Source organism: Cynocephalus volans, chromosome 9 (genome assembly GCF_027409185.1).
Source record: "Cynocephalus volans isolate mCynVol1 chromosome 9, mCynVol1.pri, whole genome shotgun sequence".
NCBI classification, from domain to species: domain Eukaryota; kingdom Metazoa; phylum Chordata; class Mammalia; order Dermoptera; family Cynocephalidae; genus Cynocephalus; species Cynocephalus volans.
This window is the reverse complement of record NC_084468.1, coordinates 126,840,434-126,867,898: the sequence shown is the minus strand read 5'-3', so window position 1 is coordinate 126,867,898 and position 27,465 is coordinate 126,840,434. Positions and strand designations below refer to the sequence as shown.

Below are 27,465 nucleotides of genomic sequence, written 5' to 3'. Positions count from 1 at the left end.
GAGAATTAGTAAACTTGGTGACAAATCTAAAGAAATTATCCAGTTAAGCACAGAAAGATGGTAAGATAGAAAACATAAAAGAATGTTAAGAGATGCAGAAAATGGAGTAAGAAATTCTAACATATATCTAATAAGAAACCTCAATGGAGAGAATAAAAAGAATAGTGGAGAAGCAATATTTAAAGAGATAATGATTGAGACTTTTACAGAATTGATTTTTAAAAAGGCAGCACAACTTCTACCAAGCAGGATAAAAAGAAATCTGTCTAGAAACATTGTAGTGAATGTGCAGAATACCAAGGACTTTGAAAAGATCTTAAAATAAGCCAGACAGAAAGGACAGATACCTACAAAGGAATTACAATTAAGATTGACAGCATGCTTTTCAACAGAGACAAGAGAAGCCAGATAGTGGTGAAATAGTATCTTCTATGTATTGTGAGAAATTTTTATTAATCAAGAACTGTAAACTCAGCAAAATTCTTTTTTCCAAGAATGAAAACAAATAAAGACATTTAAGTTAAGCAAAAACTGAAAGAACGTACTACCAAAAGGCCTCCACTAAAGGAACTTCTAAAGGACGTATTTCAGGGAGAATGAAAATTATCACAGAAGGAAGGTCTGAGATACAAGAAAGAATGATAAAAAGGTTGGTAAACATGTCAGAAAATGTAAATAAACACTGTTTATGTAATATAATAAGAAGAGTAATAATACTGTCTAAGTTTTGGGCTTAATGAAAAGACGACAAAATTAAAATATTGGACAAAGATAGCAATTTGAGCTAATATTAAAGAGAGTAACATTAACTTTAGAATTTGTGTTCATTTCAGTGGTAACCACTATAAAGGGTAGAGTGTATAATTTCCATGCCATTATAAAGAAAAAATAAATTTATTGGTGTCCATAACTTTGTTACTTGTGACTTATGAAACAGCATTAAGCAACAGACTTTATTAAATTTAAATTAAACATAATTAATAAAATTCCCCAAAAGAAGATGATTCTTCACGTTTAAAGTGTGAACTTATTGTATTTACAGAAAAGGTTTCACTTACTTTACGTGGTGGTGTGGATTTCCCAGAATCTAAATCTAGATCTAGGTATTCCACTTGTTTGTCTCCTTTGGGCTTGATCATAGGACTGCTCCCTCCATCAAGACTATTACTGCCAAAAAGATTCTGAAAGTATAATACAACAAAAACCAACAGTCAAACACTCATCTTGACTGCCACATACTAAAGCCTAAATAAATATTTACTTTCAAGAGGACTTGGCTTGAAGAAATGTCTGCTCAGAAAATTAAGTAACTTTTTAGGGTTGAAGGAAAATAAGTAATATTTTAAAAATTGATTAAAACTTAGCTTGGAATAAGCTAAAAGTAGTTCCAAAAGTTTAACTTAGTTGAAACTAAGATTGGGACATCAAGCTACATTAGTGTGGTATCTCAACTTAAACATTATATCCGTATTCAGTTATGTTTTTTACACTATAGGAGTCTCATATTCTTATTCTCCTTGCTTTCAAATTAAATTTTTAAAAAACCTTTCTACATTTAAAGGCTTTCACACTGAAATTACTTTAGAGTAAGTATGTCAACTAAAGGCTATGAATAATGACTCCACTGGCGAAGTCTATTTTGTTTCAATCACCTGGAATTTCTTTACCACTTAATTTCCTCTGCCTTCTCTTAGCCTGATCCCTTCCTTCCTAAAAGGAATTGTACAATAGGACTACTGTCTAAAAAAAGATAAAGTTGGGAAGGTCGAAGACAGCTATAAACAACAAGAACAAAAAAGTCTGAGGCAGAAAAATGAAAAAGAAACAGGTTAGCAAAAGTTTGAAGACCAATGCTAAATAAAAAGGAGAGGATGGCGTGAACTTGTGTCCCTACAAATACCCTCTACTCTAATTATGACAGTTCTCTAAATGTGCTCCAACAAATGACTTGTTTCCATGCCTTAGTGTTCCCCACCTAGAAATGTTCCTGGCTTCTCCTAGGCAAGACTGTATACTCATCAGGGACTTTCCTCCTTGTGCCCTCTACCATGTTGATATTAATGTCCATGTATTATCTAATACTTTAGAAGAAAGCCATAACAGTGTAACAAACAAAAATTTATACCTGTCATATTGAACAAAACAATTTGAAAACTGCATAAATCTGGTTCTGTTGATTCCTTTATATTGCTACTTTATTTATTTTTGCTCAGGTTAAACAGAGAAAGCTGTGCTTTACGGAAAGGACATTTGCTAGAAAAATATAGAGTCTATTCCCTCATTTGCTAGTGAGGCTGCTGACAGCCAGGATGAAACCTTTTTGTGAATTAGGAAAAGATGCTCCTTCCCCTGGGGTGACACGGTTCTGTTTCAGGGCCCTCATCTTGGTGAGTGGAACATGGCCTACATTTCAAGTAATCAGGTACATAATATGTGTGCAGCATACTGTACATAATGCATATGGTCTGCAGTGCATTTATGCAGTAAACAACCTACACAACTGAATGTAATGGCCCTATATGGAGATACAGATTTTTAAACCAAATTTATCAACTACTGTTAAGAAAACATTAAAAAAATATTGAAAGTAAGATATAGGGCAGAAAAAAAATGTAAGCAAGTTTTGGTGCTCAATACAAATAGCAATCCCCCACCTTTTTTTTAATTTATGAAGAAACAAATCATCAAATTTTTTCTCTGAATGACTCCATATTTCAATCTCAATTAAAAAAATCAGCTGTGAATGTGTGTAAAACTCTGTATCAAATGTGACCAACGGCCCATACTCTGCATTTCCCTGACTGGAAACACCTGTAAGTATTCACAGTATTACAAGGCTATATAAGAAACAGGTAAATTCATATGATCTGCACACTTAATCCCAATAAGTTGTTCCTTAAGAGAATTTCTCAGAATTGCTAGTTAAACTGTTTTATGTCTAATTATTACTAGACCTGGATTTTTTTTTTCCATCTTTGAGTATTAAAATTTGTGTGTCTACAAGGAAGTCTCTTTGCTCTTCATCTAATCTCAACTAGGAACAGCTACTTCTGTGTTGTAGCCTTTCACCTAGTATTTTCCCAAAACAGTCTAGAGAAACTCTATGATTCAAGGAGTTATTTTAAGTAGTATTCTGTGAATTAAACAAAACGGTAGTGCTAGAGTTGTCTAAAATTCTTTAAAACATATGTAAAATCATTTAACATTTTTGTTATTACTATATAACAATATTTATGTCTTTAGTAATGGTGTACCATCACTCCAATTTCAGGAGTCACATTATGGGTTCACTTGATAAATGCATGACTTTTGATCGTCATATAAATAAATGGACAGCATAACAAATTCACTGTTTCACTATACACTGCCTACCTCATGATCACTAGTCTAGGAAATGTACTGTCCTTCAAAATTTCAATCTGTAGATTTTAATCTTCATAATATGTACAATGATTTGATCTGATCCTGTCTCAACTTCTCTAGGACTTTTTTTTTTTACTGACTTAATCAGTCCAAGCACACATTAGATCTTGTGAATTATGGTATTCCATCAAGATGTTAAGTTCCAGAATTAAAGTGGTTTGGTAAATATTGCTATATCTATCACATTCTTTTCAAAAGAAGAGTTATATGAACTATGATGAGTCCCTGCAATTGGCAGCATGAGGAAACAAGTGGCACCGTTAACTTTTCTATTGTACATGGTAGATAGATATTTCCACCTGGGTTATTTTTGCTTATTTCTAACACTTAGGACCTAAGTGCTTCAGAAATTCACCAGATAGTGGTTATTTAGACACCTTTCTGACTTAATGTCATAAAGTATAAAAAAAACAATTTTGCATTTTTACTTTCCTACAACTTCTGATTGTAATGTGTTTCTTCCTAGTCTTTTCCCTTAACCTAACACTTTCCCATGACAAATCACACTTTCAAACTTCCCTGGCCTTTCCAAGATGTTTATAGTTACTATGGCTTACTATTTTGGGCAAAAAGACTGACTCTTTAGTACCTTGGAAAATACTCTAATTACTTTTATAATAAGAAAAAAGTTCACTCAACTACCTAAAGATAAAAACTGGTGACAATATCTACTCTGATACAGTATTTAGGATTTACTTAGACTCTTACAAGAGTTTATTTACTCTAATGAGGAAAACAAATTAAGTTAATAAAAATAAGAGACTACTATTTATAGAGTTGAAAAATAGAGAATACAAAAGCAAAAGCCAATTAACAAAAATTTCCCTTCCTTAAAAAATCAGTCCAATAATTGTATTTTAATTCAATACTGACATAAGCATTTTTAAATTACATTATTCACTTTTGAATACTCTATGCATTTTATATTTTAAAGTTAACTAGTTTAAGCACCACATCAAGTTTTTCATACCACTTAGTTATGTTTCCAGACAACATATAGTTGTGAGGAGCCTATTTTTGTCTAAAGTCTCTTAAGGATGAAGAACAAATTTGTTGATAGAATTGGGCTTTATATTTTGTATCTCTAAACAGGATTGTTTTAAAGAAAATGAGGCCACTAAAATATTAATTCATTCCAAATTCTGACATTAGGTATTTGCTTATCCTGGCAGATACTGCGTGGTTGTCCCCAATACCTGCTCTCTCTTTGCCCACATGAGTGGGATTTTTAGGTGAGCCCAAGGTCCCTCAGAACAAAGGCTATGTTTTTCAGCCCTTTTGTGTCGAAGTGTAGCCACACAGGCTTAGTTCTGGTTGACGATTTGGCAGTTTCCGGGAACCTTGTCTATGAGGCAGTTGGGCTGTGCCCTTGCTGCTTCTTCCTTTCCTCCACCCTGAAGCATGCAATGTGAATCTGTTAGCTGCAGCATCATATCTTGTTCTGTGAGCACGTGAGCCATTAACAGGGGACAGCAGACTGGAGAGCTGGAAAAGGCCTGCATCCCTAAAGACCCTGTTGAACAGAGCTGTTGCAACAGCTCTGAAATGATTCTCTCTGGACTTTTACATGAGAAAGAAATAAACTTCTCTCTTGTCACTGTTACTTGTTTATTTATTTTATTTTTTATTTTTTATTATTATTATTATTATTATTTTTTTTAAATTTTATTTTGTCGATATACATTGTGGCTGATTATTGCTCCCCATCACCAAAACCTCCCTCCCTTCTCCCCCCCCTCCCCCCCAACAATGTCCTTTCTGTTTGCTTGTCGTATCAACTTCAAGTAGTTGTGGTTGTTATATCTTCTCCCCCCCCGCTCCCCGGTTTGTGTGTGTGTGTGTGTGTGTGTGTGTGTGTGTGTGTGTGTGTGTGTGTGTGTGTGTGTGTGTGTGTGTGTGTGTGTGTGTGTGTGTGTGTGTGTGTGTGTGTGTGTGTGTGTGTGTGTGTGTGTGTGTGTGTGTGTGTGTGTGTGTGTGTGTGTGAATTTATATATTAATTTTTAGCTCCCACCAATAAGTGAGAACATGTGGTATTTCTCTTTCTGTGCCTGGCTTGTTTCACCGTTACTTGTTTATTTTGTGTTACTCTGGGGTGAACCTAATCCTAACGGATATACTTATCTACTAAATATAAATAGAGCAAGTATTAAGACTGATTTAAGGAAAAGCAAAGACAAAATATTTTTAAAAATTAAAATTTGTTTGTATTCTTAAACATCTGAAGTATTTTCTGGCAACTACCTGATTTCTGGGGAACAAAATGCTTGCTACTATCAGAAAATTCTCATGCCTTGTGGTACTACAGCCAACCTGAAACGAGTAATGTTTATAGCAGGTCTTCTTTAATCTGTAAGCCTATCTAGGGGTGTATTATTAAAAGATTATAGAAGACCTTTCGTATAAGACCATTTCAACCATAAGAGTGCTGTGACACGGGCCTGAAGAACTGCATAATACAATGCTTCCAGTATATTTTCTTGAAGAGTATAAAAAGTCAAGTACATTTTAAATGAAACATAACTGGAAACATTTTATGTTTTTTAACTAATTTATAGTTATAGATAATGATATCTCACTTACACTCTTTATTAGTTTTAGACTTTATGATACTATTTTTAAGAAGCATTTTTAAAAGTTGTCTTTTATGGGCCGAGCCCGTGGCGCACTCGGTAGAGTGCTGCGCTGGGAGCATGGCGACGCTCCCGCCGCGGGTTCGGATCCTATATAGGAATGACCGGTGCACTCACTGGCTGAGTGCCGGTCACGGAAAAACGACAAAAAAAAAAATTAAATAAATAAATAAAATTTAAAAAAAAAAAAAAAAAAAAAAAAAGTTGTCTTTTATCATTTCTCCTTCAGTATACAAAGAAAGATGTGAGGTAAAATTTATAGACTGGAGGGAAGGTTCTAGTCTGAATGATTTAAAAGGGCTGCTTAGGAAGGGAGAAGTTAAGATGAAGACTTTACATACTGGCTCTTCACTGGGCAGGTTTGGGTTCATGGGAACATAATTCTCTTCACTGTCGTGTGAGTCACTGCTTGAAGTTGTGCTATGCACTGAATCCGGTCGGGGGGACATGGGAAACCTAGAGGAGCTAATTATAAACATTATCATCACAAACATAAATCTTGATTAAACTTTCTAAAATCATTCCCAAAATAAAAATGAATGATAGTTTGCATTTTTCAAAACCATCAATGTTTACAATCATTTATTATACACATTATAACACAATTTATTGTACACATTCAAACACATAACTAATATTTATAGCTGTATTTTAAAAGTATAGTTTGAACATCAAATTATCTTCTGTAAAAGAAACAACAAAAAGTACTATTTTGGGATAAGTACAAAGTCACAGATTTAAAAAAGAAGACTTAAGAATGCCTATTTAAAAAAAAAAAAAATTTAGTGGGCTGGCCAGTTAGCTCAGCTGGTTAGAGCACTACCTTGTAACACAAGGTCAAGGGTTCAGATTCCCTTACTGGCCAGCTGCCAAAAACACAGAAACAAAAAAACCAAAAAACAAATTAGCTATATATGTATACATAAAACATGAACACATGTTCAACACAGGTTTGTAACTTTATAAATTCTCTTCATTTCCCTTTACACATTTAAATAGATCTCAATTAAATAATCCCCACAAGAAACTACCATATTTTCCAGATCACTAGTTCTCAGAAATTTCTGGTCTTGTGAACCCTTCACACTCTTGACCATATTAGAAATGAAAATGGAAATCTTATCAAAACACAAGAGTACACAAATGCACATTCTATATGCTGTCACACGACATCATCACACATCATGTAGCCTCTGGAACACTCTACTGTACACTCATGAGAGAAGAAGAATGGAAAAGACAAATAACATCTTAGTGTCTTAATAAAAATAATTTTGACTTCACAGGACCCAAGAAAGGGAGGCTCCCCAGACCATCCTTTGAGAGCCCCTCTTCTAGATATTCTCCACGATAATGTACAATTCTAGATAGTCACATGTTATTCAAACAAACTATATATTTTAAACAAAGAACTTACTCTCTAGCAAAACTCCGAGTGATGGGAGATCTAACTGGGGCTTGTAATTCTTCCCATTCTGGTAAAGGTTTTATTTCTAAAGGTGCTGGCTTGGCTGAAAAGAAAGAGAGAAAAAGAGATTTTAGTGTTCGTAACTTTGGAAGACAAACAAGATCCTCTTTCTGTATCTCTATGTCTGATAGCCTGGGTACTCCTGAGATCAGCTAGTTTTCACACATGAAACAAGGTTCATGAATGTTGCATGATTTGTTCAAGGTTACATGGCTAAATAACCTGTGGCAAAAGCTATGTTTCATTATTGTTAACTCAAAGTCTAAAGCTCTATTTCAGCAATGAATTTAAGTAAATATTTTATGAATGTAAACTACATGAGAATAAGAAATAGTAATGTGACCCAATTTAGAGTTGCCTGATTTATACTTTTCACTATTTCATTAGTTCACTCTTTCACTAATTTCATCCTCAGTATGGAGACTTAATCATCTACGTAAAAAACATTCCTATTCTTCAATATTGAAGCATAAGTTACACAATTGTACATATAAAGTAATGCACAGAAAATATCAAAAACAAAACTTTGCTAAAACAAAAAACTGAAAAAGAATTAACAATCAAATCTTTTAAAATAATTCATGCCCAGTTCAGAAACAAACAAAACAAGACAAAACAATACAATAATTATATCTTTAGGCTCAAACTCTGCTGTGAGAAAAGTCCATAATTACTCTAAACAATCATTCCGAATTTTTAGCTTAATTTAACTGAGAATCCTTTACTAAATTAAATAAAAGAAAATGCTCAATTTTTTTATAAGTTGTCTTTACTTATTTACCTCATTATTGCAGTAGACAAGTACTTACTAGTATGTGCCACAGAATTTTTTGCCCTTATAGTCAAGGCTAAAATATCTTTCAGAAATTTATGGAGTGAGCAAAAGAATACCACTATTTGTTAGTATTAATTATATTTTAGGAGACTATTTAAACATATTAGGTAAATATTGTAGTTACAGCTCATCCTGCTACTCTAAAAGAAAATTTTCATTTTTTCCAGGTTTCTTTACAGTCTTTGTCCATATGTGTGTAATTTTAATCAATTATGTTGTAATTACCATCAAACTACAGAACAGGTGGTCATTTTAAAGGACCATACAGATTCACTGAAGCTTATATCTATTTTTGTCAGCTTAAATATAATGAAGACTAAATTGCTTTATTAAATTTGAAGTAAAACAATTTTGCTCATCTACATACTTAAAATAGACATGTACAGAATATTTTGGTGACTTAAAGTATTTCTTTAACTCATAATGTTTTACTTTTTTGACACCCAAAGGCTCACAGCAGTTTAGCTGTTAATTTCTAAGTAACAATATAATTAATCCATGGAAATGATTCTTTATTCTGTCTCAGAACAGAAAACAAATATTATATATAGAGACAGGAGACAACTGGAACTCACAAGCAGTTCACAAGCTTAAAGAAAACAATGTATTGTCTAAAAGTTAAAAGAGTAATGCAAAAGGCCAAGACTTAATATCACATATTATCAAATATTTAACATGCTGCTATTAATGACATAACAAGTAGACTCCTTGTGTATTATGGGAAGCATTCACTTTAGAAATAACATGCTGGGAAGCTTTATTTACAACAGGAGTAATATTTAAGGCTTTTTTTTTTTTTTTTTTTTTTTTAAAGAAAATAACATTAGGAAATAAATAAATTCCCAACACCCCATACAGCATGCAGTGCTAAAGTACATACCCTTTCTTCTTGTAGCAAAGTCACCTATGGTTTGTGAATCAGTTCGCTCTAAACCATGGGGTTTGGGTCTTAAAATTTTAGGACTTTGACCTAATTGGTAAAAAGAACACTCTCTTAATATAATGTTATTTTTTAATTGGAAAATGGATTCTGTAAAAAAGCAACAGAGCCCTGTGCAGAAATGTTACATCTCAAAAGCATAAACAAAGGTTTGTTTGTGGAGAATATTTCAACCTTGCTACATACCATTCATGCTCAGCACAATGGAAAGAGGGGAGTTGCATGCAATGATGTAATAAGCAAAGAGTTAGAAGACATGGAAGGTTTTAGTGGGATAATCAGCCTGATTAGTTGCTGTCTTCATTTGGGGGAAGGAAGGAAAAATATGTGCCACGTTAGTTTTTCTTCTAACATGTCTTACAAAACTGGTTCAAATAAAAAATTAGAAAATCCCTCAGTCACATCTCAATTACGTCTCTTCTTTGAAGTTTGATGTCTCATAAGAGGGTGCAAAGGCCTGCTTCCCTATAACACTACTTTTTTTTTTTTTTTTTTTTTTGACTGTAAGGGGATTGCAACCTTTGGCTTGGTGTCATCCACACCACGCTCAGCCAGTGAGCACACCAGCCATCCCTACATAGGATCCGAACCTGCGGCCTTGGCGCTACCAGCGCCGCACACTCCCGAGTGAGCCACGGGGCTGGCCCTATACACGCTACTTTTCTAAAGATGTTTTTAGAACCTTAATCTAACTATTCCTACACGTCCTGACCAAAGCCCTTCTGGAGAAGCAGGTGGCCACTACAGTATTTGCTAATCCAAGACCAACAGTTATTTGTTTCCCTCGTGACTTCATCTTGCAAGAATTACATATCTAGACTCTGGTACTACTACTGAGTGTCTAGCTTCAACTTAAGTACTTGAAAGCATAAATTCAGTTGCGATCATTTTCCTTTCATTTCATCTCTGCCACATACAGGTACTGCTGAAAAGCCCTATGAAAAGCACTGGATTGACACAGCTATTGTTCTCATATCTTTTCCCATTAGAAGCCTGGATGCCAGAATGGATATATAATTTGAATCAGTAATTAAAGCTACCCTATTCTCAATGGCACCATATTTTCTTTTTTCTTGAAATTTATAAAGTTGTGTGAACATCTATTAGATGGCAAAATTAGAATTTGTTAGTTAAATGCTCATATCTAGCACCTTATTTACTGAAATCCACATTTCTTAAAATGAAATTCTCTAGGTTATAAAAAACGAAAATTCTCCCCTTAACCAATTTTCTAAGTTAAACAATTAATACATTGGGTTTATTCAGAAATGAGGCAGGCCTAGTTTAAATGTCAGTACTAAAATTTTGGGCAAGATCCATTCCCTACCCCTAATGCTCTCCAGCGCCCACACTGGCAGGGCACTTTTCTGAAACAAAGAAAAATGTCAGCTTTTTAAAGTCCCCAAAGAGGCAGAGGGTTTGTTTATTTATTTTTAAAAATACATTTATTTTAGACCTGAAAGACCCTTGCAGATCAAATCCAGCTTTTTCATTTTATGGATGAGATACTCCCGGAAAACAAAAGAGGTTACACATTAAGCAGAGGAAGAATTAAAGCTTCCTCGATCTAGCCTTCCACCTGCTGTTGTGGTACTCCTATACTATACCACATTGTCTTTACCTTGCTATCCCTTTTGGGATATAGAGAATTTTAGGAAATTTAGTGTTTGGAGTTCAGTTCTGAACTCTTCAGTTCAGTTTGAGATCTTATAGCACTCGGTGCTACACAGTTTCTTGTTAAGAAACTCAACTAGAGAAAAGAAGAAATGTGCTTAATACTACACTTACGTGTATAGTTGATATTACTCTGAATATATGCATGTGGCTTAGGACGTGACATCTACTTGAATACCACAGACAGTTGATGCATGGATGACGTGTGGTGTTTAATAAGTACAAAATGCTTTTAGAACTACTTCTGGTTTGTTGGTGTTTACCCAGTGTGCCTCCACCTTCCTCCTTTTCTGAAAGAACCATTTTCGTTAGCTCTTCAGCTTCCTCCTGATTTCTTTCACTGTGGTTATCTCCCAATAGTCACTCTTTGCATTTCTCAGCTTTGCTCCCTCAGTTTCTTATCTATGGTTTGTGGGTAAATAATCAAAGTCATATGACTGCTAAATCTACCTAGTTATGGTTTCTCGCTTTTTCTTTAGTTCCACACTAGAACTACCTGACTGCTCAGTTCCAATTATCCTTCCAATACTTAAAACTGAACTGATCATTTTTCCTCCAAACCAATGCCATTTTCTGCCTCCAACAGTCTTAGCAATGGCATCATTTCCTGAATCCTTAGGCATAAAACCTCGGTTATATTTTAATAGTCCATCTCCTTTAACCATCTGTACTTGGTCTTAAAATGCTAATGATCTGCAAAATATGGCAACAAAAAGAGCTTTTAAAATGAGAAGCACTCAAATGGAAAGAGCAGACAATCTAGGTCAATAAGAAAGTTAACCAAACCTGCATGAATGTTGGCTTGAAGTCTAAACTCCAGAATGATTATATGCTTATTAAAAATAATGAGGAGGATCTCTTAAAAACTATGCTTACAGGGCCGGCCAGTGGCTCACTCGGGAGAGTGCGGTGCTGATAACACCAAGGCCCCGGGTTCGGATCCCATATACGGATGGCTGGTTCGCTCACTGGCTGAGCGTGGTGCTGCCAACACCAAGTCAAGGGTTAAGATCCCCTTACCGGTCATCTTTAAAAAAAAAAAAACAAAAAACTATGCTTACAGAAAGAAAAATAAGGAAGAAACAGAAAGTAATCTTAATAGATGAAAAAGAGAAATTCAACTCTTTATCTTGTAGTTTTCTCTAGCTGGGAGACTGACCTTCAAACTGAAAAGCATAGAAGAAACAATGAGGCATTAAAGGCTCTGTCCTGTGAAAAGAGTGCAACCTGGCTACTTGCAAGGTCTATTCAATGAACTGCATTCCAAGACACCAAATGATTTTACAGACAAGAATGTAGAATTCATATCGGTAACTTGGAGAAGTCATGGAGAACACAGAAGTGCCAAAAATATGATACAGATGCTTACATCATGTTCTCCTGCATCGCACTCTGCTCTGGTGAGACCATTCTCTTATCCATTTCTCAGGTACAACTTTAAAATGTCAGCCCTTTTCTCCATTCCTTCACCATCAATATCCATCATTGCTTTATCTAGCAGCATCTTTCATTTCTAAACAAAGCTCAAGTTATAACACATTCTCTAAGACTGCCTTGAGAAATACCACCACACTTAATCATTAACAACAAACATTTATTGGGGCTTCTTATATGCTAGGCTCTCTAAAAACTCATTTAGTCTTCCTAACAATTTTGTAAGGAAAGAACAATTAAAACAAATTTTAATAATTTTATTGCCAAGCAGGTTAGGGCTTAGGGAGATTAAGTAACTTACTTGCCCAGAGTCACACAGACAATGACAGGTAGTAGAACCAGAATCTAAATCTTTTGAATCCAGATAAAGAGCTCATTCCTATATCTTTATTCCTACCGGGAATCCTTAACGATAGTTATTCTCTAAAGAGTATTTACATTGTTTTGCTTTTGTATATGGTTTTAAGTGCTCCCAATTAAATTTGAAGTATGTCCTTGGTCTTGGTTCTTTAGCCACAACAGCCACACTCAGAACTCTGGCCTGAGTAAGGGAACCTCTACTGCCCCTGCATGGCATACAGAAGGGGCTAAAGTGCCTGGATGCCTAAAATATGGGCTCTCCAACCAATCAATCACCTTAATTTTTTCTTCAGCGCCCCTTCCTGCTTCTTGTATGAATTGTCCCTAATCTTAAAAATAAATTTTTAGTATGTCAGATGTTAAACAGACATGGAAAATCATTATATTTCTCTTAAGGCTTTACCTTCATGACCAGTAATTTCTTGCTGGTCACAATGAAAACAAATGTAAAATGTAAAAGATGGTTGATGATGCAATGTGGAATAACTAATTTTCAAAGATATCACATGATCCAAGGAGACTCAAATTAAACAAAAGAGGTATGAAGTCAGTAACTCTGTTGCTCAAATTCTTCCTCATCTTCATTATCTTTTTTTCTGGGGCACTAAAAAGGTACTCCTTTTCCAGGGTATTCCTTGGTTTTCTTATTAGAAAAATACGATATAATTATATGAAGTGAATTCTAAAAGCACATTTATAACATTTACATATATTTTCTACTCCATGAAAAGCTTAAGGTTGACTTTAAGGCAAAAGTCACAACATACAAATGTTGGACTCAATTGTTCTGTTGTCACTTAGGCATTTTGTTAGTTTTGTTTCTCTATGTCCTTCCAAACTCAATTTGACATTTATGTTCCAGACAGAAATGACAGTCATACACAAACAATAGCCCAATATTAGTTATGAGGAGAGAAAGAAGAAAAAAAAGTCCAAGATGTAAGTAGGCTTGTTTTAGCCTTGTCTTTTCTACTGCCTACATGCAAATACTTAAATATTTTTCTCATTGTTGAAGTCCGAAAATAGATAATAAGAAATAAGAGTACTAAAGCAAAGGCAAAATGAACCAATTCTGGTGATATGTAAAACACTGCTTCTCAAATTCTGAAAGTAAACAGAGTAACTCAATTTGAGCCTTAACTTTTAAATCCAAGGCAGTTACAACTTACTTGACTTTTGTTAGACTAGATTTGAACAAAGAATGCAACATAATTTAGCAAAGAATACTGACGACTGGTGACAACCTGGGAGATCTTAATCTCTGGTCCAGATCTTCCCCCAAACTCCTAATCTAGATATCTAATAGTCTACAAAACACTCCATGTGGCTGTTCCTCAGGCATTCAAACATATTCAAAATTGAGCTCCTCCTCTCTGACCCACTACAAATGTGCTTTGTTTCTTGTATTACCAGTTGCCATAGCAAACCTCTTTGCAGTCATTCTAGATTCTGCTTTCTCTCTTACCTCCCTATATCAACTTTACTTTGTAAGGACAATATAATAGCTTGTATTCATTACAAAAAATTCTCCTCCAGGGAAGAAAATATATCTTTAATCTTAGTATTCTCATTACCTAACAACACAGCTCAAATATACTAGGCATACAAATAGATGATATTTAAATAAATGAAATAAACCATAATTATCTAAAAAAGCAAACTGGTACAAACTAACCTAAGTGTCATTGTCTGAAATATTAAAATATTTAAGAGAGAAAAACTTCACATTCTTTAAAAATATAGCTTTAGATGAATATTCATTACCAAAAATTCAACATTTAAAAAGACAAAGGGAAAGAAAGAAAAAAAAAAAAAAAGCTTGTATCTTATTTTGAAACAACCAAGGAAAAAAGTTCAAATACATGACTTACAGCATAAACTAAAGCTAGATTTGGTTTTACCAAATTTCTACATTGCAAATTAAGAATATTTTACTAGTTGAGGTTTTTCTTTTATTGTTTCTCTGTTATATGAAAGCATATGGGATATAAAATAATTTTATTTGATAAATTTTTATTAAACACATTTTACAATCAAGGTCATGATGCATAAAGGCGAGGTGTTTCCTACTGATCAAGAAGCATAAATTAATGTCTACTCATGGCATGCCCATCTGCAAAACAATACAGGTATATGAGGGCAATTTAAAAGGTTCATGGAAAAATGGAATTAAGAGATAATATGAATCTTTCCACGAACTTTTGAAGACTCCTTGTATATCTAGCAATAAATTTGCTCTTCTTGAATTTGTATTCTTTCCATACATTACACAATTCTAAAACTAAAGACAATTCTTGTTATATTTTAGAGATGATCTAATGTTACATTTTAAAGTAGGAAAACCAATGCAAAGAAAAGTTAACTGATCTGTCCAACATAATTTAATGGAAGGGAGTGGTTGTTAATAGTAGTAAGAGAAATAAGTTCTAGCAGTTTGAATTCCTGGTCTAACCTTATCACTGTAATCTATTTTAATGGCTTATTAAAAGAAAAAAAATCAAAACACTATTAACTAGAAAATATATGCTACTTAGAAGCAAAAGAGCTCAGCATATGATCTATGAGCCTCCCCTTGCCCATATCATTTGGGTTCTCATGGAGAAGGACCTTTTCAAACTCTTGAAAGCTAATGCCCATCAAAAACAGCAAGATGACTTATTCCATGGAATTGTCTCCAAGTATGCCAACGAACGCAGCCTTGCAAACTGCACAAACACTTTCTTCTGCACATAGTAATGTCAAGGAAAAGACAGCCTCGCCATGCAGCCCCACCATTCTCATGCAACCCTAGGAAGCAGAGCAGCACAGAGCATGGTGCTTTTCAAATGAAGGCCGTCACCTGCTTCAGGCATTCACTCCAGAAAAAAATCTGTGGATCTGATGTCTGGCTATCTTTTTTTTTTTCCTTTAAAAGATGACTGGTAAGGGGATCTTAACTCTTGATGTGGTGTTGTCAGCACCACGCTCAACCAGTGAGCGAACTGGCCATCCCTATATAGGATCCAAACCCATGGCCTTGGTGTTATCAGCACCGTACTCTCCTGAGTGAGCCACGGGCCGGCCCTAGTCTTTCTTTCTTTTTAATGTGCACTTCACTTACCTGTTGTGTTTCTCTGAAAGTGAACTTGCACTGTATGGTTATGTGACCTCCACTTATGGTCTAAGTGCCCTCAAAACTTCGAAAATCACTCTAAGTCCCTCTGACTGAGGAAGCCAGAAAAGGGACTTGGTTATGCCTTTCCTTTTTGATCCTGTCTCAACCGAGGCTTCAAGACCCTTGGATTTGGAAAACTGGGCAAAGCACTCTGAGGGAGATGATGAAAAAGTGTGATTTTTATAACATTTTACATTAAAGAGCACAATTATTTTTTCTACCATATTCTTAAATCAGAATGAGCTTTCTAGGGCCAACCTGATTATACTACTTGCCTGCATAAAATCCTTTAATGATGCACTCAGAATAAAGTCCAAACTCATTAGCATGAATTATAACACCCTCAAATCAGGCACCTGCAAGGCATCTGGCATTCATTCCTCCTTTCCGTACTTTCCTCCCTTCCTCTCACCCACCCACCCACCTGCAGCTCTGAGCCAGTCCCACCTTCCCTCTTTTTAAAGTATGTTGTTTATTCTGACTAGAAGATCCTTTGCCATCCTGCCCTCCTCTGCCATTATTTAATTGCCACTTACGCTCTCAGACTTTCCTCAGGGGAGCTTCCCTAATAATGCCAAGAGCTTACCTCAACCACAGCCCCTTCCATGGTAATTAAGATAATGTGTTTACTTCTCTACCCCCTCCACTAGACTGTGATCTTCTTCAGGGAAGCCACCTCTTCTTCCTTGTGTTTGGAGACTTAAAGCTTAGCAAAGGGTATATCCTGTAACTGGTCGGCACTTAAATCTGTGTTGAATGAGTGTTAATGTTCTCTTAAAGTTGGTAGTGTTTAGTCTGATCAATCTCATATTTTCTTGCTTATCCTTTAAAAGAAAAAAGGAAACAACTCAATATTATTTCAAAAGCTGGTCATCTCAAATACAATCAAGGCAGTCACTCAAGGACATGTTTAAAATAATAGATGCAATCCTTTTTGAGAAGTCTGTACACTATTAAGCATTGTTCTCATAGGTACTGCTTACATAATTCAACTCAAAGTGGAAAATTTATTTTCTTTATTATTATAGGTTTAATGTAGACTTAATTATTTACTCTCCCAAAAGTTATACAGATTATGCTACTATTAATACCCAAAACCAAAAAAGAAGAAAAGTAATTCACAACATTATTATCTTCTATTTCCAAAAAGTAATCAAGGCAGGGAACTGAAAAATGTTTATACTTGTTTTAATGGTCGCATTATATAAAGAAGAATGCAGTAATGATAATTATACTTGAAGGTCAAGAATATTTAGGGGGAAAAAAACCCTACATGGTTAATTAAGGCTATGTTGTAAAAATGCATTCCGCACTCATTTCCTTTAAACTGTGACAAGTTTAACCCAAAGCCTGACTTAAGGTTCAAACTTTAATATCTATGTTTCAAAATCAAGTTACATTTACTGATACCATTTATCAATCCTCCAAACATTTACTACCATTTAAATCAAAGGATAATAAAAGTTTTTTTTAAAGCCCATTAATTTTTAATTACATTTGAAAACTTCTTTAGAGAATCTCCCGAAAAAAATGTTTAGAGCAAAGACATCACTGTGCCAAAAAAGACTCACCGAGGGGAGCTCCCTGGGATCGCTCTTCTGAATGCTCCCTACATTAAGGTAAGGACCTAGATCTGAAGATACTTTAACCCAACTACTATAACAAATCTTGCACTGCTTTTTAAAAAATCAGTACAATAACTAAAGCTAAGAACAACTGCAGAAAGGCATAAATGAACAAAGCCAAACAAAACAAAACATAAAGACAGCATTTGGGGCTCAAACAGCTGCTACCTCATGTTACAAGGAGACTGGATGGGGATGAAGGCTTAGATAGGTTTAGTGATTGAATATGGCAGACATGTGAAATGACTTACTTTAAGAGAAGCCACAATAGATATCTTATAGAAATTACCCAAACTTTACAAAATTATTTTTTTCGATTAGAAATATAAAACTTTCAACTGAAGTAGTCAAAATATAATTCATCCTGCATTTCCACTGACTCATCTGCTTTCCCAGTATTCCCGATAATATGCTTAAAATGTTTTCCTTCTATTAATACACACAAAACTTGGTTCAGAACAAATACTATAATGACAGAAACAGTATGGTAAAAATATAGCTACCACACTTGGGTGACAGGCACAGAGTCCATGATAATACATTAAGTGTAAGTGTTCAGAACATCTAGGTATTTCAGCAGCTTCAATTACGCAGAAGTATTTGAAAAACTTATCTATACTACAAACTACAGCAGCTGATGTCTATAATTGGGGATATAAACAAGACTAGAATGTCACTCATTTGTTGTGGACCCTTCTGAAGAAGACAACCACAAAAACCAGTTATACTCGGTGTTGAACTAGTTACATGGGGCTTTGAAACTAATCAAGACATACATATTGCTAGAATTAGATTTGCTTATTATGAGCTTTAGTTAATGAGATACTAGAATAACAGATTAAGTTATTTATCTCGTGTCACAAAATTTGAAATTAAAATAGACTCATCTGATGCTATAAATAATGAGAAGAGTTTCAAGACCAAATAAGACATTTGTTTTACAGTTCAAAAAAAAATTTTTTTTTTTTTTAAAAGATGACTGGTAAAGGGATCTTAACCCTTGACTTGGTGTGGTCAGCACCACACTCTCCCAAGTGAGCAAACCGGCCATCCCTATATAGGGATCTGAACCCATGGCCTTGGTGTTATCAACACCACACTCTTGCAAGTGAGCCATGGGCCGGCCCTTACAGTTCAAATTTTTAAGGATAAACTTTACTCTGAAATCTGAATTTGGGTTTTAAAATGTGTTTTTCTTGAACAGTTATAACTTCCTAGAGTGAGCTGACAAAGTTCTCCTGGAAACGTTAAATACTTGCTCATGCCTCCTCTCTCATATCACATTTACTTAAAAAGTAGAATAGTGCTTTAAAAAAGCAACTTCTTTTTTTAAATACTATGATTTTAGTAACCACTTTACTGTTTTGCTAAACCTACTTTTGCTTCGCTGAAAACTATATGGGTATTTCAGTCTGGGTATTCTTTTGTATCTAAGCCAATATGCCAAATAAACAATCTGGCCAATGAGCTCAGAACTATTTCTGAACAGTTCAGTTAATTTTTAAAAGAATGAATACAATCTCCAGAAGTAACCAAGCACCTACTTTGTTCTGTTCTACTGTAAAGTCACTTTAGGTTGATTTAGAGAACTAGGACAATGACTCTCTCGTGGACTAGAATAAATAGTACTTTCATTCTGCGTAGGGAAGTATAATTATACATCTATGTAATATATATGATATATAGAATTATATATGTCATTATTATGATATATACATAAATAATATATATTATAATAATATGGGATATATGAGCTATATCAGACCTAGATGATATTAAAGCATATCATTACGATCTTAATACTTTTCTAAGATATAAAGAGGGATCTTTTCTGATTCTGTATTATGCTTGCCACATGGAATCACTAACTGTGACATGTGTTGGGAGTTTTCAAACTGTGTTCTGCAGAGCGTAAGGGGAGGAAGGAGCAGGCAGGGGAGAAAAGGAGGTAGGACTCAGAGCTTTGTGCTTTTACCCAAACCTTACAGCCTCCACATTTATGTGGGACCTTAGGATATAAAACTGTTAAGTTTGGGATTAAAAAGCAGGCATCTGCAGCTAACGTGCACTAATGATAGGAAAATAAGGAAAGCACCAATTTAACATGAAAATCGATATTTCAATATTTCAAAGAGTTCATGACATATCTCAGTCCTACAGCGATCTGTGAGTCAATTATAAATCTATACGTGTCCATACTTTTACACGTTGTATGCAAAGAAGAAAATAAGTAATAATGATTAAAATAGATTTAGAGACAAATGAGGACAAAGAAAAACAAAAGAGAACATCATCCTGTAAAAAACCTGGGATGCTCACACCCTTTCTGAGATAGCCACTCTTGATTAGGGCCCTGCTACCTGGGCAGTATGTGTGGCCCTAGGTTTTACACATCTTTACAGCTGTCAAAGGTGGGTTAGCCTGCGACCTATCATGTGGTCTGGTGTACAATGACAAATTGGAACAATCAATCTCTAAGCAATCTGAAGTGAGTGAATGATGAATGAGGCAATTAGAAGTCAACGCAGAAGCTCCAAGGGAACACGAAAAGGAGCCAAAATGCAGAATGAAGACCACAGAGGGGTGGTGCAGGCCAAAGCTCTGGAAAAGCAGAACCCATTTAAGGGAGAGAATACAGAGTAGAAAAAAAAATCAAAAAAAGAAGGATAGAGTGTGAGAGAGAACAAGGCAAATCCAAAGACTTCCCATGAGCCAGAAATGCACAGAAAGAGTAGGACATATTGAAGGTCCCCTAGGATTGCCTCGGTTCCTGGTAACGTTCCTGTTTCAGCATAAGTGTATCCTTATTTACTTGAAAATAAAATCCTTTTCCTAAAGATTGTCTAAAGACACTCTGAGTGTCTCAGTGTCTATTCCCCACAACCGGAACTTAAACAGAACTAATATTAATGATCTAAGCCCAAGTTAATGAGAAATTTACATAAATATTACACGTTCTTAAAAAGCTACTTACAGCACATGAAACATTTCAAATGCACTGACATCCTCTGCAGTAAGCCAGAAACTGTATCACTTACGTTTATGTTAACTTAGTTGGTCGTCAACATTAAGTCACACTAACAGCATACTGCAAACAGCAAGTTGTCTGTGTTTTAACTACTTAAACCCAAATCTTAAAAACTTAGGTATCACCCAAATTGGCTGAACAGTTTCTTTTATACAGAGTTCTTAACAAACCTTATCTTAGAATTTAATGTTACTTATGAAGGTCAGTATAAAAGAAGAGACTAGTAGCATTTATTTATACTCCAGCAAAGGCAGAGTAATTTTTAAGAAGTTGTTATACAGACAGAACAGAAAGATTATACAGACAACTTCACTGTTCTTAAATAACTACGTCAAGTACATTAGTAATCTTAAATATGATTTGATATGATACACTCTAGAGAAGAGGTTACAAATTAACAACTGAAGGCTATATTGAGCTTATAGAAGTGTCTGATTTGGTTGCAATGTTTTTTAAAAAAAACAATCACATCAGCTGATGGAACTTTAAAAATCAAGAGGTTATGTATATCTGAAATTTCTGGCTTCTCTTGACATAATAGAAGATTTGCCTGCATGAGCTCATATTTTCACAAGTCAACAAAGGACTGTAGCCGAGTAGAAGTTAGTTACTCCATTTAGATGAGGCAAGGGTGTTCCAGTTTCTCCTAATTTTCTCTCGTTTCCTGCCAATCCCTGTGGGTATTTTAGTTTGTAACCTCTACTCTAGAGATAAATCTCATCTGGGCATCAATATATAATAATTATTAATCTATAAGTAGCAGTACTGCTTTACTTAAATAAGTTGATGACTAAGGTAATGTGAAATATTTCAGAATTTCTAGTCTCAATTCTGTTTTGGATTTAATGACAGTTAAATACAGATCTAACTTGGCACCCCCAGTCCTTGTACTTCGCCATGCTCTCCTTACCTTTTCTGTCTGGCTTGAGGTTCCTATCCACAGGGGGTGGTTCACAGTCTGCAACAGGAACAGGCCTTCTGGGAGGGGTCTTTGGGCTGGACCTGAAGCCCATATGAGCAGGAGGAGGAACTTGCATTCCAAATGAAGAGAAATCAAATGTCCCTGGAGTCATTGGCACATAATTTGCTTCCTGAATTGGTTCTGTAAAACTGCTGGAATGTTGTCGTGGTGGCGAGTTTGGATTCATTGGGACGTAATTTTCATCCAGTTCTTCACTTGATACACTTCCCACTGTCAACACATTTTTGATTTTCTAAAATACACATACATTTTTTTTAATAAACAAAAACTACTGTAAAATGTGAAAGCACAGTTTTAAGTCACACCAACTCATATAGATCTGAAGGTACTTTTATTTCATGATCTTATTTAGTCTCAGGGCACTAAGTACGAAGATTTTGACAATGAAATACACTTGAAGATGCCAAGGTCAATTATACTTACAAAGTGGTTATGGAAGCCTTCAAGTGAACTAGATCTATCACTTGGAAATGTTCGTGGAATATCATAGCAGTCTTGAGAACTAGCATCTAAAATAAAAAACAAACTATCAACATTTCTTCCCATCTTTGCCAGCTCTCAGAGTAATCAGGAATGACCTATTCTTTCTCTCTTTACACACATGCACACATGCATGCATGCACACACATCGATTTTAAAAAGAATGCTCACAGAATAATATATTGAATTGGCACATTAAACCACTAGAAAAATATAGACATTCACCTATTTGCTAACCAATACCAATATCTGATCACGAGAGTAAGTGAATGTCTAAGCCTGGGATAAGACGTTTTCTCAACTTTTGCACAATCATGGTCTTAACTCATATCTCTTTGATGATTTTTTTTTTTTGTGGCTGGCCAGTAAGGGGATCTAAACCCTTAACCTTGGTGTTATAGCGCCACGCTCTAACCAACTGACCAGCCCCTTAACTTATATCTCATTATATCATAACCAAGTTATACACTTCAAGAAGGGAGTTGGAAATTGGTACTGACTAGTTATTAAGTACTGATACAAATACTATTCATGATACATTAAGTCTTTATTTTCTTTAAGACAGAAAACTTTCTCCCAAAATACAGAAATATTAGCACATAGTTTTTAGGGTATGTGCATTAAAAACTTTGGCTTTCTATTTTTAGGACTTTAAGAATCTCAGAGAATAACTCAGACCCATTTTTTTCCCTCCGTATCTATAACCTTTAGTGCAGGCTCTAGGGAATGGTATAGGAAAAGTATACTCACTAGCAATAAGTGAAGTGGCTAGTGATAAGGGGAGAGAAGATTCAGCACTTTAAAAATAAAAATAAATAAAAATCAAAGAAACAAAAAGCATAATGGCTTGACTGAAACAACTCGTTAGACACAATGTAAACATTACTTATATAGGAAGGAAGGAAACAGAGCCCAACAGATGTGACACAGACATCGTCATAAGGCACACAAATACAGGAAAGGGTATGACTCGGACAGGCTCTGTGGCTGGCCCATTTCCGGCTCTTCTGCCCAAACAGAGGGCCTGCCCACCCAGGATATATGGAAAGTGAGAGAGAGAGGTGCACATTCCCAGAGGCAGGAAGTCATTACTAAGGGCATACTTCTTCAGAGATGAAAAACTCCAACTCTTTCTCCCTCCACACACACACACACACACACACCCTTCCAGGCAGCTACTGAGACTGATATCTTGGCTACACGAGTGGATTACTGCACAGTTGAAGAAAAAAAGGACTTTCATTTAACATCATACTATGCTGAAAAGAAAAATAATCAGAAAAACAGATCTTCTATCATTAACCTCTAAGAGGGTAGAAGCCAACCAGAGCTGACCTTTTCGCAATTTGTTCAAATCCACAGTGGAAACGGTATTACTACGTGATGGCGGCATCCCTGCTGTAGGGATACAGTAACTACTGTCAGTGTCTGAGGCCGTGCGTGGGATACTACACGTTTCCACAGGAGATCGGTCATGGGCTGAATGTGGTTTCGGTGGCCGAGGTGGAGGAATATCTGGAATACTGTCTAGCTTTGACGTCTGTCCCAAGGTTCCTTCTGGAAATGTTCGTGGAATCTGATAAGTATTACCAGGTGTTGGAGGAATGTCATAACTAATAGATACATGCCTCATTTGAGTCTCTACATTTGACGTCCCAGATGGGGTATTAAAAACATAGAGTTCTCCATCTGCTTCAGTACTTGATGGAGACACCTTTGGTAGAACATCGTGGGAATAACTCCTGGGCAGGTTATAAAGGCTGGAGTCTACAGAAACAGATGCAGCACGTGAAGGTGGAGAGTCGTACATCATCTGCTGCTGAAAAAAGCCATTCACTCCATGTTTGCTCTGGGAGGAAGCAGGATTTTTATGAGAAGGGACATTATCATTGCAGTCTGTTTCAGAAGAGGTGGATTTTGCAGAATCAGCATGCGTTCTAAAATCATTAATGACAGAGTAAAACATGGTGAAGACATAGAATACGTTTTTGGTAGATATATTTATAGCTTAGCAATCAAAATACATGGCTTTTTTCATTAGATTTTTTGTGTATGATCCATAAGATTTAAAGCACAAATATTCTTTAGTTTTTATGATTATATACTAGATAACAAAACCGCCACCACAAAACCACCAAAAGCATTCTCCCTAAGTCCTGTCCTGTACCTGCCCACACCCCCAACTCCAACTATTGAATCCACACATAAAATCACAATCCCTGAAGCACTAGAATTAGACATTACAAAACTCAGGGAAAGGTAAATGTTTAAGGCATAGACACAAGGAAGAGCATTTCCTCTGAGAAGCATGCAAAAACCTAGTGCCAATACAGTGTATAAAGTTGATCCATTGCTCTTTAACCTGCCTGTGGCAAATATGTTGTTCTGTAAAACTAAGTCTGATGATCCCCTAGTATTGAATAAATTCAATGTGACCTACAAGCAGGTGACAATAGGTTTCATGTATCCTCCCTTTTCTAATGTTCTTTAACATACATTTAGCCAACACTATCAAAAGGATCAAAACATATGACACAAGAGTTAACCAACTCCAAACAATAATTAACCTTGAGTAATCTCATTAGAGTATATTTTATGGTTTGGGTACATTTTCAGTTTCTGCATTTTAAGGTATCACAAAATTTGGGTATAAGCCAGATGAAGCTAACAATACAAGTACACTCTCATTTTAATATTTCTTTAAATAACCTGTGATAGAGTTTGTTGTTTTATTTTATTATTTTTTTTAAAGGGCCTATATTCCCTGATTTCTTAGTAACATCTTGCACTGTGTGGCTTTTATTCATTGAAACTCCCCCCCTTTGGTATTGGAGAACCCATATTTTCTGGTTAACCTCCCATCCTGATTTTGCTTCTCCCTCGATTATTTCCTGGTTTCCTGGTTTCGTAGACTGCCTCCTTCTTCCTCTCTCTCCACCCGGAAATGGCCAACAGAATTCAGTCCTCTAACCCTTTTCCACACATGCCATTAGAAAAATCTCCTTTTTCATAACTTCACCTTCTCTGAATTCTGACAACTCATCTTCTCATCAGACTCTGAGTCCCATATTTTCAAACTGATATTTCTTCTTGGTTATCCCAGTATTATGTTGCTCATGTGTCCCGAACCAAATTCAATTTACTTCTCAAGTTGATTACGCTTCCTAATTGCATTAAAAGAAGTGACTTTATCCAGATTCTCTGGACTCAAAACCCAATCAGCTGGATTCCCTCTCTTTAATCCCCATAGTTACTCAGGCACCAAGTCCTTCTCCCTGAATTTCTACTCCCCTGCTCTATTCTCACTGCCAGCACCCCACATTCAGGTCCATGTCTCTGCTGAGATCTGTATTACCGAACCCTCCTCCTAAACTTCTCCTTTCCTCTAGTTTCTCCCTCTTCCATTCTATCCATGGGACCATACTGCTAGACTGCTATGAGATCAATATTTGCAAAACATGGTTTTTATATCACTCACCTACTCAGAGGAAAACCTATTAAGTCCCTACAGGCTGTGGGAACTACAAGGCCACAAACCAATCCACTTGCATTGAGGCTACTAATAACCTGGCTCTAACTTGTATGTCCTACTATCCAATTTGAGTCTTTTCCTCCAAGCAGGCTGTCCTCATTACCTTTATCCAACCATGCTCATTCTCACATGTCCTTTCCCTCAAGCTACTTATGCACAAATTACTAATGACGTTCTCCTTTTCTCTCCCCAACTAGGTGTAGTTCGAATCCTCCTTCTCCTCCGAAGCTTCTCACTGATTTCTCCATCTTAAAAACACTTGCACTGTCCCTTTGTAGAATTTCTAGTGCACCTATGCATATTCTAAAATTTGCACTTCATTTAATTCAAATGCGGGAGTTAAGAGAAGCTAGAGTGCTATTTAAAGCTCCCTATCTGACTAGGTAACAGTTTAGCGGCGAATAACTACAAATATCAAGCTATTTCCAATACTGTGATGCAAAAGAGATACATAGGTACAACCAGGATGCGATAAAAATGAAGAGACATTTAGTCTAACCTGGGAGTTTGGGGGAATGCTTCCTAAAGGAGTACATGTCTGAGCTGAATCTTGAAGGATGAACAAGAGTTTGTAAGGCAACTCTCATTTATCGTCTTCATCTATAAATAATGCTTGCCTGATTTCACTTCTTAACAAGCCTTCCTCGTGAATTCCAGAGGCAACTGTATCTGTGGGGACTGTATCTTATATAACAGTGGGCACACAGTGGGTACTTAACAAATATTTATTATTTAACTGTCACTTTTGCAAACAATAGGTGACAAAATATATCTGGGCATTGATTTTGAGCATAACTTCTACTGCAACAAAAAAGCTATGACACCAGTGAAATCAATGAAAGACACTATATGAAAAGAAAATGTACTGAAAACTGCCCCTTAGCTGTTGGCTTTTAAAAAGCTGATATTGAAAAACAACTGTGAATCTCCATAAAATAAAATCTTAGTTAGTAGCATAGATAACAAAGTTGCGAGTGTGTAATTTAAAATACTCACAGCAAACAGGCAAAATCAAGTTAGAATTTGATATTATTAACTAGTGTTGATTTATAAATTTTTTTCTTTTGCTCTTATAGGTAAAATCCCACTACAACAAATATATAGAAACCCATCTTTGGAATGTTTGTGAGCTGTTCCTGTCATTTCAGGGAATGGTTCACAGAAACTGTTTTGTAGACCTTAACAAATTCTACATAAAAATTTTTGAACAAGTAAGTGCTTTGTCTGATCCTAGCCCAGTAATAATCACTCTTTACATGAAAAAGAAAAAAAAAAAAATTTTGTCATAGAAGTAATAATGTTTAATATCTTATAACCCTGTTTAAAAAAATCTTTCACATCTACTATACAAGTCCTCTCCAGTCTTATACTGTAAATAAAAATACCCAATAGACTGATATCACTGTCACATAGCTCTTATTGGTAGAGACTAACCTCTTAATCATTTTCCTTCTCCTTTTTAAAATAGTAAAACAATTGCCCATTAACTCTCTCTGTCCCCTTACGCCTTCCAGCTACCCAACTGTCATGTTTTTTGGGGGGTCACTGGCTGGTACAGGGATCAAACCCTGGACCTTGGTGTTATCAGCATCATGCTCTAACCAACTGAGCTAACCGGCCAGCCCCAACTACTCAATGTCAAGGATGATCAAATTAAAATATCTTATAGCTTAGAAGAGGAGAGGGGTGTAGGAGAAGAGAGGGAGATGACAGGGAAACCAAGGATTTGGGAAAGGCTTTGTGACTCTCCAGTCAAGAACTGTACTCCATATACTTTTTTGTACTTAAAAATGTGTAAAGTCAAAGGCTTGGGGTAAGCTCTACTTCATTGCTAGGTATGAAGATTGAAAGTTTCATAGGTTTTAGCAATATATTAGATTTCATCAAATTTCACTAAAAC

At 35.5% G+C, this 27,465-nt stretch overlaps 1 protein-coding gene across 4 annotated transcripts in view; it reads right to left on the bottom strand.

Moving 5' to 3' along the window:
• Positions 1-27,465, bottom strand: part of GAB1 (GRB2 associated binding protein 1) — a 117,866-nt gene that overhangs the window by 3,203 nt on the left and 87,198 nt on the right. For 2 of the 4 annotated variants that reach the window (XM_063107998.1, XM_063107999.1), the window contains 7 exons: positions 23,369-23,970; positions 21,977-22,062; positions 21,482-21,785; positions 9,237-9,326; positions 7,471-7,564; positions 6,395-6,518; positions 1,059-1,181 (listed from right to left, as the gene is read on the bottom strand). In XM_063107998.1, coding sequence (XP_062964068.1) covers positions 1,059-1,181; positions 6,395-6,518; positions 7,471-7,564; positions 9,237-9,326; positions 21,482-21,785; positions 21,977-22,062; positions 23,369-23,970 — 1,423 coding nt within the window. The remainder of the gene's footprint in view (positions 1-1,058; positions 1,182-6,394; positions 6,519-7,470; positions 7,565-9,236; positions 9,327-21,481; positions 21,786-21,976; positions 22,063-23,368; positions 23,971-27,465) is intronic. The other 2 variants (XM_063108000.1, XM_063108001.1) reach the window with 1 other exon arrangement.